This window comes from Thalassophryne amazonica, chromosome 5 (genome assembly GCF_902500255.1).
Source record: "Thalassophryne amazonica chromosome 5, fThaAma1.1, whole genome shotgun sequence".
Taxonomy (NCBI): domain Eukaryota; kingdom Metazoa; phylum Chordata; class Actinopteri; order Batrachoidiformes; family Batrachoididae; genus Thalassophryne; species Thalassophryne amazonica.
In genome coordinates, this window is record NC_047107.1 from 130,160,344 (window position 1) to 130,175,964 (window position 15,621).

The 15,621-nt window shown below is 38.6% G+C and overlaps 1 protein-coding gene across 1 annotated transcript in view; it reads right to left on the reverse strand.

Annotated features, from left to right (window-relative positions):
- Window positions 1-11,746: 11,746 nt before the first annotated feature.
- The window catches only part of LOC117511353 (gastrula zinc finger protein XlCGF48.2-like), a 39,927-nt gene continuing 36,052 nt past the window's right edge, over window positions 11,747-15,621 (reverse strand). Inside the window, exon 2 of the mRNA XM_034171392.1 lies at window positions 11,747-13,719. Within this exon, the coding sequence (XP_034027283.1) occupies window positions 12,782-13,719 (938 nt within the window). The 3' untranslated portion in view covers window positions 11,747-12,781. The remainder of the gene's footprint in view (window positions 13,720-15,621) is intronic.

Below are 15,621 nucleotides of genomic sequence, written 5' to 3' on the forward strand. Positions count from 1 at the left end.
TCTCTAAAATTAGAAAGGTCTTGTCTCAGAGTGATGCTGAAAAACTAATTCATGCATTTATTTCCTCTAGGCTGGACTATTGTAATTCATTATTATCAGGTTGTCCTAAAAGTTCCCTAAAAAGCCTTCAGTTAATTCAAAATGCTGCAGCTAGAGTACTAACAGGGACTAGAAGGAGAGAGCATATCTCACCCATATTGGCCTCTCTTCATTGGCTTCCTGTTAATTCTAGAATAGAATTTAAAATTCTTCTTCTTACTTATAAGGTTTTGAATAATCAGGTCCCATCTTATCTTAGGGACCTCATAGTACCATATCACCCCAATAGAGTGCTTCGCTCTCAGACTGCAGGCTTACTTGTAGTTCCTAGGGTTTGTAAGAGTAGAATGGGAGGCAGAGCCTTCAGCTTTCAGGCTCCTCTCCTGTGGAACCAGGTCCCAATTCAGATCAGGGAGACAGACACCCTCTCTACTTTTAAGATTAGGCTTAAAACTTTCCTTTTTGCTAAAGCTTATAGTTAGGGCTGGATCAGGTGACCCTGAACCATCCCTTAGTTATGCTGCTATAGACTTAGACTGCTGGGGGGTTCCCATGATGCACTGTTTCTTTCTCTTTTTGCTCTGTATGCACCACTCTGCATTTAATCATTAGTGATCGATCTCTGCTCCCCTCCACAGCATGTCTTTTTCCTGGTTCTCTCCCTCAGCCCCAACCAGTCCCAGCAGAAGACTGCCCCTCCCTGAGCCTGGTTCTGCTGGAGGTTTCTTCCTGTTAAAAGGGAGTTTTTCCTTCCCACTGTAGCCAAGTGCTTGCTCACAGGGGGTCGTTTTGACCGTTGGGGTTTTACATAATTATTGTATGGCCTTGCCTTACAATATAAAGCGCCTTGGGGCAACTGTTTGTTGTGATTTGGTGCTATATAAAAAAAAATTGATTGATTGATTGATCAACTTCCTTCCACTTCTAAAACATGCTGAACAACTTGGTGAACATAAGCGATGATCGCCATGAACTTACGAGTAACGGCTTCTGTGTGGTGGCGTACCGAATATCGCCCTTTCGCCATGAAATTACGTTCTTCCTTTTGACGGCTTTAATTTTGTCATATCATCATGAAAATTGATACACAGGTCAAGCATGACAACCTCTTACAATTCATAGGGGCGTTGCCCGTGGGCGGGGCAAAATGCCTCAATAGCGTTCCCTTGAAACTTTCAAAAACCCCTCCCCATAGGGGTTTTTTTTTGTACTAGGGAGATGAAAATTGGTACACATGTCTGACTTGCATAGACGTACAAAAAAGTCTCTTGCACCATTTGTCTACTCCAAACAGGAAGTCGGCCATTTTTTAATTTTCTTGTCATTTTGCCATCATTTCCTCACGTTGTATTTGAATGAACTCCTCCTAGGGATTTTGTCCAATGCACTTCAAATTTCTTTGACAACATCCAAAGATGATACTGACCAAAAGTTTTCGGAAGCTTTTCTCTATGTTGAAGGGTGTGGCCGCTATGGTGCCGCCATTTTGACCCTTTGCCATGGAACATCAAGTCATGATAACTCCTTCATGCTTTGCCTGATTGACTTGAAACTTCACATGTATGATGACGGTTGGCCCCTGAACACACCCGGCCCCTCTGTTTGTACACTGAGCACCCCCTAGTGGATGAACAATCAACATGTCATAACTCCTTGATGCACTGTGTGATTTGTTTAAAATTTTAACTATGTGATGAGTGGTTGCCCCTGCATGCACATGCCCACGTGCTCACAAGGGCACCCACTGGCCTGGGTAGGCGGTTGCGCGGAACGAGGGCCCGTATATGACTGCTTGCAGTCCTAGTTATATATTATAATTATATGACCAGCACCTGTCTGTCATATATATATATATATATATATATATATATATATATATATATATATATATATATATATATATATATATAAAGATAAACCGATAAACCACCCAAAAATGCATCGGAAGTTACAGATAACCGATAAATTCCAGTATTGTTTCTAGTATATTTGCAACTACTAATAAACTGAATTTGAGTTTTAACACCACGATCGCTTCTGGAAACATCAGCGACAGCAGACCCAAACAATGAGCCCACACTGAATATCCTGCCTCCTGCTGAAAGTTCTTATTTTCTACATGGTTTACAGTGCAGAGGCAAGCTGAGGTCCATCACCAAGCCCAACTCTCTACCAATCACAACACTCCGGTCAGGCGGAGGTCTTGGAAAATAAAGTCATACTGACTTATGGTTTGGTGTATAAATAAAATGAATACTGATAGAATAACTCCATTAATGTCAATTCTGTCATTTGTACAAAGTTAAAATATAACATATATCTTTTAATGTTGAATAAGGCACTAATTCTGAGGTTTTGTAACAAACACAGACAGATCGCAAAGGATTCTGGGTAAAATGTACCTCTGCTAAACACTGATTGGTTCAGTCATTCACTATGTAAACCAACACGTTAATGTGACATGTGTCGTGTGTTGGTGTTTACAGATGTGCTTTTGTAAAATATTCCATTTTTTATTTGTAAAAACAGGCATTTTTACGGAGCCCTGGAAGTGTCATCACAACATGTTTTGCATGTGGAGAGAATGTGAGAATGTTCAGATGATTTTTTATTCATGTGAGAATTTTTTGGACCGAGTTTTAAATTAATCGCGCGTCCTGCATCGTGTAGTGTACATGGAGTAACAAGCTGCGTTTAACATCTCACGACCACCTCCTGATTGCTGATCGTATGGTCGAATGAAAATCAAACCTGTTTGATATTATTCTGGTCGGCCGTCGTGAGGGTTTCCTGCTGCTGAGAGGCAACAAGCGTCCTACCGCTCGCACTGTGCATGTGCAAACACCGCAGAGCTGTTTTGTAATGTTTTTTTTTTGTCGTTTTGTATTTAAACTTTGATGTCTCCCATCGAGAGTTTTTGTAAATTAAGTTTGAAAAAACTTAACTTGTGATTAAAAATATCATACAGTGTCTGCTCATCTTCAGGACGAATACTGCCATGAACTGCCATGAACACTACTGGCCAGTAGATGGCAGTAGAGGCCTTGAAATCTTTCCAAACCAAAATTCCAGATAATCCATGTCTGCTGCGACATTTAAGATGCTTGGAATTTAACAAATGCAAATACAATAATGTCTATAAACCCAGAGAATATATTCACAAGGGTTTTAGGCACTAGAGTTTAATGCTGTTGTCCGTGGAGCCTGAACAGAGTGTCTGAAATGCATTTGTCCTGTCGTGAACTTACTGAGATTACATAATCCTACCCATAATGCACTGCTCGACACAGCATGTCCACACTAAAACCTTAAAAATTAGCACATTACATTAAAACTAAAACATATCTGTTATTTTCACTTTATAAAACTTCAGACATGACAGTAATTTTAAATAACTTGTCCAAAATTAGTTTGGTTAAAATTTGAACCACAAGTTAAAAATGTATGCCTCTGAATGACTTGGGTGATATTGCCAGCGTATCAGTATGGTATTAAAGGAAATGATTTTTTTTTTTTTAAACCAGTTTTCTTTTGCCTGCAGAAGCTAGTGTAGGTCTTTCTAGAAGCAGCTGTTTTCTGTTTGCAGAGGTTGGAACCATACGTCTGTTAGGAAACTTTTATCAGGTAGGTGCTCAACTGATTTTCAATTTTAGAAATGTTTGCTGCTGTTTAGCTTTGTTTACTATGTTATCGGTCTAAAAGTTATCGGACAAAAATTCAATGGAAGATAATTAGTCCGATAATGGTTTTTAAAGTTATCTAAAAAGATAATCCGATAATGAAATATATAAACGCATATATATATACATATATATATATATATATATACACACACACAAAAACACAGTAGTAAGTGTTGTTTTTTTTATTGTTATTATTTCCACAGTTTCAGTGAAATTCTGACAGTGTATTAGTACTCCTATACTGACCAGGCTAGGAAACGTTTTATCTGGTACCAGAGTGTAAAGTTTGAAAGTCGGGCCTCCAGCAGGAGGGTCACCCATCATCATCTTCCTCCTACTTTCTTACTTCATGTTTGCTTGATTGATTTCATTCATTTAAAAAAGAAAATAAAAAACAGAAAAGCAGAATCAACAAAACACCACAAACCACTGAATGAAAAGGAGCAGTTTAGAAGAACAAGTCTTATATACTCTGCCCCCTTTTTTACAATAGTCTCACAAAGCATCATCAATCGACACACGAATAATTACATTTCTATGATTTTGTCACATGCCACCAACTTATTTCCTAATTTTAACCATTATTTATAAGATTACACCCCTAACAGATTACATTTTAAACTTCAAACATTCTAAACATTATTAACAGCTTACATTTTAGCTTTGTCACAGTCCACTGACCTATTTCATAGTTTCATACTTTTGAAATACATTGTTTAATACGTTTTTTAAATAATTTAAGCAACCTTGATTCTTTGATTTCTTTGCTGAGGTTGTTCCATAATTTTACACCATTGACTGCAATACTCCGTTCCTTTATCTTGGTTCTGTATCTTGGTTTCTTAAAGACTTTTATGCCCTTCAAATTATAACTACTTACTCTTTTTTTCAAACATATTTTGAATGTTTATTGGTAAGGTATTGTTATTCGCTTTGTACATTGTTTGTAATAATTTCAAATCAACTAAATCATGAAATTTAAGTAGCCTATACTTAATGAACAATGGATTAGATGGATCTCTAAATCGACTGTTGCTAATCACTTTTAAAGCTCTTTTCTGCAAAATAAATAAAGGTTGTGTATAAGTTATACATGTTGATCCCCAGATTTCTACACAATAAGTCAAATATGGAACAATCAATGAATTGTACAATGTTAATAATCCATAATTATTTAATGAATATTTAACTTTATGCAAAACAGCAATGGCTTTCGCTATCTTTCCTTTTATGTAGTTTATATGTGAATTCCATGCAAAATCCTCATCAATCATAACTCCTAGAAATTTTGTTTATTTTACCCTTTGAATGTCCATTCCATCTATTTTTATTGACACCTCATTTTTTTACTCTGTCATTAAACAATATGAAGTTTGTTTTATTAAGATTAAGTGACAATCTGTTTGTATCAAACCAATAATTAACTTTTTCCAACTCTGTATTTATCACCTGTACTACTTCCTGTATATCTGATCCAGAGTAAAATAATGTTGTATCGTCAGCAAATAAAATGCTACCAAGTACCTTTGATACATTCACAAAATCATTAATATACAAAATGAACAGTTTAGGTCCAAGTACCAATCCTTGTGGTACTCCACACATAATATTACACAATTCTGATTTAGTATCATTTATCTGAACAAACTGTTTTCTATTTTCTAAGTAGCTTTTTACCCATTGATATGCAATCCCTCTTATTCCATATTGTTGTAACTTATGAAACAATCTTGAATGATCGATAACATGAAAAGCTTTTTTCAAATCAATAAAAACACTTACAAAATAATCCTTATTATCTATTGCTGTTGATATTTTCTCTGTTAATTCCATAATTGCCATAGCTGTCGAATGTTTTGTTCTAAATCCATACTGAGCATTATTTAAAATATGATGTTTCTCAATGAATTTGTCCAACCTTGTCACAAAAACCTTTTCCATAATTTTAGAAAACTGTCGAAGCAATGACACTGGCCTGTAATTTGTCTCCATCAAGTCTCCTCAACAAGTCTCCATTTTTATATAATGGGACTACCTTGGCAATTTTCATTTCTTCTGGAAAAATTCCTGTTGACAGAGACAGATTACAAATGTAAGTGAATGGTTCAATAACAGTTTCTATTATACTTTTTACAGTCATCATGTCTAAATCTTCATAGTCAGTTGATCTTTTGCTTACACAGTTTTTTACAATATTCCTTATTTCATCTTTTTCCACATTGTCAAGGAAAATACTATTGACCGTATTTACAATAGTATTTAATTTATCTTCTACTATTGGTTTATTTCCCACCAGATCTGATTCCTCCTTTGAAAAATAATCATTAAACTCATTTACAACTTATTTTATGTCATATATCTCTTTATTTTCCTTGACAAGGTAGTTCGGAAAAGTTGATTTCACTCCATCACTTTCCATCACCCTTTTTATAATTCCCCATGTTGCCCTCATATTATCTTTACTCTTATTCAATTGTTCACTATAATAATCTTTTTTTTGTTTCCTAATTATTGCCAATCGTTTATTTTTATATTTTTTGTATCTGCATTCTGTTTCCTTTGTTTGCATTTTTAAAAAGCACCTGTAGAAATAGTTTTTCTTTACACAAGCGTTTCTTATTCCCTTGGTCAGCCATGGTTTATTTACTCTTTTCTTACTAGTTTTTATTAATTTACAATTTTTATTATATGATTTCATCAATATTCTCATAAATGAACTATGCTACATTAACATCACCGACATAAACTTCTTCCCAATTTTGATTATTAAGGTCATAATTTAATGCCTCTAAGGCTTTTAATGACTTATCTCTTTTAAAGTTTATCAGTTTTTTATGCCTATTTTTATATTTAAATATTGAAAAAAATGGTAAATGATTTAAATGCTTTGATTCTGGCAGATTTCCTGCATCTAATTATTGTGCAAAAGTAAATAAAACTCATGAAAGACAAGTTCACTTCTACCTCAGTATTTTATTAACAGGAAAACGACCACAGCAGCATTTTTGAGCAAAGAGCAATTACATTAACTCTAAAAAAAAAAAAAAATTCATTGGCCAGCGGGATGTAACTGGGCGAACATGAGCCATTTACGCAGCTGCTGAGAAAACCTTACACTGGGGAAGCATCATCATATGAAATTTAATGTATTTTAATAAGAATTTACAAGAAACTGATCAGGTCAGCAAAGAAAACAGAATATGCCAACATTTCCAAATTTATTCTGCACCTACAGTAGTGTTCAGAATAATAGTAGTGCTATGTGACTAAAAAGATTAATCCAGGTTTTGAGTATATTTCTTATTGTTACATGGGAAACAAGGTACCAGTAGATTCTCACAAATCCAACAAGACCAAGCATTCATGATATGCACACTCTTAAGGCTATGAAATTGGGCTATTAGTAAAAAAAAAAAAAAAAAGTAGAAAAGGGGGTGTTCACAATAATAGTAGTGTGGCATTCAGTCAGCGAGTTCGTCAATTTTGTGGAACAAACAGGTGTGAATCAGGTGTCCCCTATTTAAGGATGAAGCCAGCACCTGTTGAACATGCTTTTCTCTTTGAAAGCCTGAGGAAAATGGGATGTTCAAGACATTGTTCAGAAGAACAGCGTAGTTTGATTAAAAAGTTAATTGGAGAGGGGAAAACTTATATGCAGGTGCAAAAAATTATAGGCTGTTCATCTACAATGATCTCCAATGCTTTAAAATGGACAAAAAAAAAAAAAAAAAAAAAAAAAAAAGACACGTGGAAGAAAATGGAAAACAACCATCAAAATGGATAGAAGAATAACCAGAACGGCAAAGGCTCACCCATTGATCAGCTCCAAGATGATCAAAGACAGTCTGGAGTTACCTGTAAGTGCTGTGACAGTTAGAAGACGCCTGTGTGAAGCTAATTTATTTGCAAGAATCCCCCGCAAAGTCCCTCTGTTAAATAAAAGATGTGCAGAAGAGGTTACAATTTGCCAAAGAACACATCAACTGGCTTAAAGAGAAATGGAGGAATATTTTGTGGACTGATGAGAGTAAAATTGTTCTTTTTGGGTCCAAGGGCCACAGACAGTTTGTGAGACGACCCCTAAACTCTGAATTCAAGCCACAGTTCACAGTGAAGCATGGTGGTGCAAGCATCATGATATGGGCATGTTTCTCCTACTATGGTGTTGGGCCTATATATCGCATACCAGGTATCATGGATCAGTTTGGATATGTCAAAATACTTGAAGAGGTCATGTTGCCTTATGCTGAAGAGGACATGCCCTTGAAATGGGTGTTTTAATAAGACAATGACCCCAAGCACACTAGTAAACCAGCAAAATCTTGGTTCCAAACCAACAAAATTAACGCCTCGCAGATGTGAAGAAATCATGAAAAACTGTGGTTATACAACTAAATACTAGTTTAGTGATTCACAGGATTGATAAAAAAGCAGTTTGAACATAATAGTTTTGAGTTTGTAGCGTCAACGGCAGATACTATTATTGTGAACGCCCCCTTTTCTTTTTTTTTTTTACTAATAGCCCAATTTCATAGCCTTAAGAGTGTGCATATCATGAATGCTTGGTCTTGTTGGATTTGTGAGAATCTACTGGTACCTTGTTTCCCATGTAACAATAAGAAATATGCTCAAAACCTGGATTAATCTTTTTAGTCACATAGCACTACTATTATTCTGAACACAATCAATCAATCAATTTTTTTTTTATATAGCGCCAAATCACAACAAACAGTTGCCCCAAGGCGCTTTATATTGTAAGGCAAGGCCATACAATAATTATGTAAAACCCAAACGGTCAAAACGACCCCCTGTGAGCAAGCACTTGGCTACAGTGGGAAGGAAAAACTCCCTTTTAACAGGAAGAAACTTCCAGCAGAACCAGGCTCAGGGAGGGGCAGTCTTCTGCTGGGACTGGTTGGGGCTGAGGGAGACATGCTGTGGAGGGGAGCAGAGATCGATCACTAATGATTAAATGCAGAGTGGTGCATACAGAGCAAAAAGAGAAAGAAACAGTGCATCATGGGAACCCCCCAGCAGTCTACGTCTATAGCAGCATAACTAAGGGATGGTTCAGGGTCACCTGATCCAGCCCTAACTATAAGCTTTAGCAAAAAGGAAAGTTTTAAGCCTAATCTTAAAAGTAGAGAGGGTGTCTGTCTCCCTGATCTGAATTGGGAGCTGGTTCCACAGGAGAGGAGCCTGAAAGCTGAAGGCTCTGCCTCCCATTCTACTCTTACAAACCCTAGGAACTACAAGTAAGCCTGCAGTCTGAGAGCGAAGCGCTCTATTGGGGTGATATGGTACTATGAGGTCCCTAAGATAAGATGGGACCTGATTATTCAAAACCTTATAAGTAAGAAGAAGAATTTTAAATTCTATTCTAGAATTAACAGGAAGCCAATGAAGAGAGGCCAATATGGGTGAGATATGCTCTCTCCTTCTAGTCCCTGTACTCTAGCTGCAGCATTTTGAATTAACTGAAGGCTTTTCAGGGAACTTTTAGGACAACCTGATAATAATGAATTACAATAGTCCAGCCTAGAGGAAATAAATGCATGAATTAGTTTTTCAGCATCACTCTGAGACAAGACCTTTTTAATTTTAGAGATATTGCGTAAATGCAAAAAAGCAGTCCTACATATTTAATATGCGCTTTGAATGACATATCCTGATCAAAAATGACTCCAAGATTTCTCAGAGTATTACTAGAGGTCAGGGTAATGCCATCCAGAGTAAGGATCTGGTTAGACACCATGTTTCTAAGATAACTTCAGTTTTATCTGAGTTTAAAAGCAGGAAATTAGAGGTCATCCATGTCCTTATGTCTGTAAGACAATCCTGCAGTTTAGCTAATTGGTGTGTCCTCTGGCTTCATGGATAGATAAAGCTGGGTATCATCTGCGTAACAATGAAAATTTAAGCAATACTGTCTAATAATACTGCCTAAGGGAAGCATGTATAAAGTGAATAAAATTGGTCCTAGCACAGAACCTTGTGGAACTCCATAATTAACCTTAGTCTGTGAAGAAGATTCCCCATTTACATGAACAAATTGTAATCTATTAGACAAATATGAGAGAAAAGGAAGGTTGGAGATTGGCCTATAATTAGCTAAGATAGCTGGGTCAAGTGATGGCTTTTTAAGTAATGGTTTAATTACTGCCACCTTAAAAGCCTGTATAAGTGTTGTTTTTTTTTTCCACACTTTCAGTGAAATTCTGACGTTTTAGTACTCCTATACTGACCACGCTAGGAAACTTTATCTGGTACCAGAGTGTAATGTTTGAAAGTCGGGCCTCCAGCAGGAGGGTCACCCATCATCATCGTCCTCCTACTTTCTTACTTCATGTTTGCTTGATTGATAAAAATCTGTAATTTAAATGCTTTGATTCTGACAGATTTCCTGCATGTAATTATTGTGCAAAAGTAAATAAAACTCATGAAAGACAAGTTCACTTCTACCTCAGTATTTTATTAACAGGAAAATGACCACAGCAGCATTTTTGAGCAAACAGTGATTTTATATATATATATATATATATATATATATATATATATAAAAATCATTTGCCAGCGGGATGTAACTGAACGAACATGAGCCATTTACGCAGCTGCTGAGAAAACTTTACACTGGGGAAGCATCATCATATAAAATTTAATGTATTTTAATAAGAATTTACAAGAAACTGATCAGGTCAGCAAACAAAACAGAATATGCCAACATTTCAAAATTTATTCTGCACCTACAACGGGACACACAATGAGACGGGAACGAGCGGAAACGCAACTACACAAAGAGGAGCTAAATCCAATGGCTGGACAAGTGTTTGATTCAAAAAATTTAAGATGGGGCGAATAAAAAGTATAAGTCTCTTGTCATCTTTTAAAATGTCAGCTAATTCAATTACATTCATTACATTTAGATAGCGCCAAATCACAACAAAGCTGCCTCAAGGCGCTTCACACAAGTAAGGTCTAAAATAAGATAATTAAGTTTATTTTAAATGATGCTCTGACAAAACAGCATCCAGATAAATGGATTAATGTGAGACTTTCTGTGTGAAGCTTCATCCAGGGCAGAAGAGTGGTTTCAGAACACCACACAGAACTTTCTGGTACCAAACATGTTTGCGCTGTTTAACCCGCATCAGTCCACGACAGGAGACCTTTACTCTGTACAGCTAGAATCCAAATGAATCCCATCAGAAAAATCATTATGGATGAACACAGGTGAAGTTCAAGAGAACTGTGTACTTCACAATTACATGAAATTTCAGCTGAATAAGTTTAAAGGTTCAGAAAATATATATACATAATAAAATAAAATACAGCCCTGGGGTTCGTACTGATCAGGGTCAAGTCATGTGAATAACTGACTTCTAACACAACAAAAACAAAACTCTTGATACACGTTTACAAATGTTCATATTCATATAGTTTTTTTTGTTGTTTTTCAATAGCGTAACTGGGTCCATGAAAAACTGTTTCCTGTTCTCCAGTGGCATGCAGGAGAGAGTGAGGTCACCCTGTACAAAACCACAGTTCAAGAGGTGTCTGCTGTTTTCATGCAACGTAATCCAGATGTTTATTTACAGGCAGACTTTATGGATGAGGGTCGTGCATGAACGATGGCATTATGGCATCAGGATGTTGGTAAAGTTTGCCCTCGTTCAAAGCGCACAAGAATGTTCATCTCTCATCATCAATGTCAGTAAGATAATCCGTTGCTATGGAAACTTGTCGGCGTGTTAAAATGACCGGCACCAGTCAGTCAGTCTTTGAATCCAGGATCTGGAATGGATTTCAATTTCAATTTATTTAGTTTTATATAGCACTAAATCACAACAACGTTGCCTGAAGGTGCTTCACACAGTAAGGTCTAACCTTACCAACCCCCAGAGCAAGAACACAGGTGACAGTGGTAAGGAAAAACTCCCTCTGATGATTTGAGGAAGAAACCTCAAGCAGACCAGACTCAAAGGGGTGACCCACTGCTTAGACCATTCTAACAGTTACAAGGTTTTGACAAAGTTTTACAAAGCTGAAGAAACAGAAAATAGAAAATCAAACAACATAATATAAAGAAGATAAGAAGTCCACACAGGCGTCAGCACCACAGGCAGGGGACGTCCATGGTGTCAGTGGGCCTGACCCCGTGACTTGGTCACTTTCAAATGCAGACTGCAGCATGCAGCACCCGCCTCAGGCCTTCCCTCAGTCTGTCCGGGCCCTTCAGTTTGTATACGCCTGTTGTTTGTACCGCCGACAGAGAGAAAAGGTCCTGCTTCATTTAATAGTTGTCTCCTGATGACTGAAGCCAAGTGTGGTGTAGACATTCGGTTAAGGGAACTGCCCTCCATGGTGCTCTTGAGAAACATGCTGCTGACTATAATAAGAGTGACTCAGTCCAGGATCTGCGAACTACGCAATAACGTTGCAGTTCTTCTCCAAATAATCCTGCACTCCTACTGCTAAAATGTTTTCCTTCAATGTAACAGTTCATTCTTTCAGTTATTCACTTTTAAGCCCAAACAGAAATCAATCAGATCGTTTAGTTAGTTTGGCCCGAGTTGCCTTCCATATCAACACATGATAAGGGGCTTGCAGCATATGACACTTGATCCATCTGCAGAATGGGAGGACGAAAGACAGTGCACGTCTACACTTACTGACAGAAGGCACACAAACATTTAACCGTAGCCCCACAGCAGGAGTGAACGTGGGTTTGATTTTCAAGTCTATATACAGCAGTGGTCTTAAACCGAGCAGCACAAAGGGTCAGCAGCGCGCAGCTCAAGGCTGAGGATACACTCTGTTCTCTTGTGCCATACCCATAGAATTATTCTTACATGATGGTGCACATCGCCGTCCGCCATCAGCAAGTGTAAAACAACAAAGGCTCCACCAGGTGATCAGAGTTCTGCAGTGATCTCAGCTGGTAATGTGACAGTTTGGAACCATTGACCCTCCATGGCCCACGGTTTGAGACCAGTACATGTCGTTTATGATTAGTATGTAGATGTGAGCACAGCAGAAAAGTGCTAACCGAGAAAGCAAGCTTACAGAGTGACGTCAGCTGTGACATCAGTGGTGACATCAGCGTCTGCAACATCAACACATTTATGCTTTTTCAAAATGGACTTTCTGCTGTAACTTTTGCCACAGATGCTGCAGGTGAACTGTTTGGCTCCAGTGTGGACGGTCATGTGGTACGTCAGGGCTGTTTTCTTTTTAAAGCTTTTGTTGCAAACAGAACAAACATACGGTCTCTCTCCTGTGTGGATTCTCATGTGTGCCACCACCTGTCCACTCTGCCTGAAGCATTTGTTGCAGACGGAGCAGCTGTACGGTCTCTCTCCCGTATGACATCTCATGTGTTTGGTTAACGTCGACACATGAGTGAAGAGTTTACCACAAACTGAACAACTAAATGGTTTCTCTCCTGTGTGGGTCCTCATGTGTGACTTGAGATAGGACTTGTATTCAAATGTTTTTCCACACTCAGCACAGCAAAATGGTTTATCTCTCTTTTTACATCTGCTCTGACTGAGATGGACTAAGGACTTGAAAGTTGGCTGAGGTTCGCATATTCCCTTCCATCTATCACTGTGCTCACTATCAAGTTCAGATGAGTCTGATGCCATCTCCTCAGCAAGTGGTTGCAGATAATTGTCATGGTCAGAATTTGCATCTGCATCTGGTCCTCCAAAGTCATTTTGAAAAGCTTTGATTTTCATGTATTGTGCTGAACTGCTGGCTCGAGGCTCCGTCTCCTTAGCTTGTGATGACTGAGGTTGCTCCTCATCATCTTCACTTTTCACAGGGACATGAGTCAGTGTGAACTTGATGACATCAGATTCATCCAGATCTTGAAGCGGTTCTCCATCCTGACTGGACCAACGTTCTTCCTGTTCTTCTTTGATGAGTGGAGGATCTGGGTCCTCCTGAGCCAGACTGGACCTCTGATCTTCTTTACCCACTAACACCTGCTGCACATCTGCACAAAGAACAATCAAATGAAATCATGTCCATCACGTAAGCAGCAGAGTTAAGAATATGCCAAAATTAACCTTACAAAAGTAATAGAACTAATGCCAATATGTTAACTTGAACCAGTGACCTGTTAACAACAATAATAATAATACATTTTATTTACGAAGTCTGTTAGAAAAGTATCAGACCTTTTTATTTTTTTACAAAAACCTGATGGATTTGAATCACGTGTGCTTGCATGAGCCAACCTTGAACCTTCGTGCGCATGCATGAATTTTTTCACACCTGTCGATTGCGTTATTTGCTTGTAAGCAGCCTTTGTGTGAGGATGGGTGGAGTCTCTCGGCGTTTTTTCATTTCAAGGAAAAAGACGGAACAACTGGAGCAGCACAGTATCAAATTTTGCCAGAAGCTGGGCGACAGCCAGGTGGAAACCATTCGGATTATTCAGACGGCTTTCGGTGACGATCCTCTGGGCATCACACAGGTTAAGGAGCGGTACAACCGGTTTAAAGATGGCCGCACAACGGTGGAGACCGTGCCACACTCCGGTCGGCCATCAACATGCAGAAATGACCAGATCATTCCAAAGTGAATGCTGTGGTGATGTGGGACCGTCGTGTGACTATCCGACAAATTGCGGAAGAGGTGGACATCAGCACTTTTTCGGTACATTCCACTGTGACAGAAGATTTGGCCATGAAAAGAGTGGCAGCGAAATTCTTTCCTGAAGCTTCTGATGGCGGCGCAAAAGTGCCTCCGTGTTGAAGTCTCACAGGACATGTTGTGACATGCCCACCTCTTCCACCATTCGGAAGATTCAGATGGCTTTCGGTGGCTTTTAAGTCGTGTGACTATCGGAGAAATTGTGTAACAGGTGGGCATGTCACAGCATGTCCTGTGAGACTTCAACACGGAGGCACTTTTGCTCCGCCGTCAGCAGCAGCATGAATTTCACCGCCACTCTTTTCATGGCCAAATCTTCTGTCACAGTGGAATGTACCGAAAAAGTGCTGATGTGATGATCTTCCGCAATTTATCGGACAGTCACACGACGGTCCCACATCACCACAGCGTTCACGTTGGAAATGATCTGGTCATTTCAGCATGTTGATGGCCGACCGGAGCGTGGCTCGCTCTCCACCGTTGTGCGGATGTCTTTAAACTGGTTGTACCGCTCCTTAATCTGTGTGATGCCCATAGGAGCGTCACCGAAAGCCGTCTGAATAATCCGAATGGTTTCCACCTGGCTGTCGGCCAGTTTCTGGCAAAATTTGATGTGGCGCTGCTCCAGTCGTTCCATCTTTTTCCTTGAAATGAAAATCCGATGAGAGACTACACCTGTCCTCACACGAAGGCTGCTTACAAGCAAATGATGCAATCGACAGGCGTGAAAAAATTCACGCATGCGCACGAAGGTTCAAAGTTGGCTCATGCAAGCACACATGATTCAAATCCATCAGGTTTTTGAAAAAAAAAAAAATAAAAAGATCGGATACTTTTCTAACAGACCTCGTATATTGCACTTTACATTCAATCATCTCCAAGTGCTACAGGTTAAAAACATTAAATGCTAGAATTAAAAACATACAACCACACAAAACATGGCAAAACGTTGGGGTAAAAATAAAGCAATTATTCAAGGTAAAAATGATAGGATCAAGGCCCAGTCTCCTATGGTCCGGAGCTTGGTCCTGGGTTTTTTTTAGGATGTTAGCAGTTACAGAGCGGAGATTGCATGCTGCAGTTTGGGGGTTAAGGAGTTGCAGTGGATGCAGTGATAGCTGAGGAGGGAAACCTTGTACTCAATCCTGAATGTGACAGGAAGCCAGTGGAGTGATTTAAGGATGGGGGTGATGTGATCGTATTTACGCACCCTCATCAGGATCCTAGCAGCACTATTTTG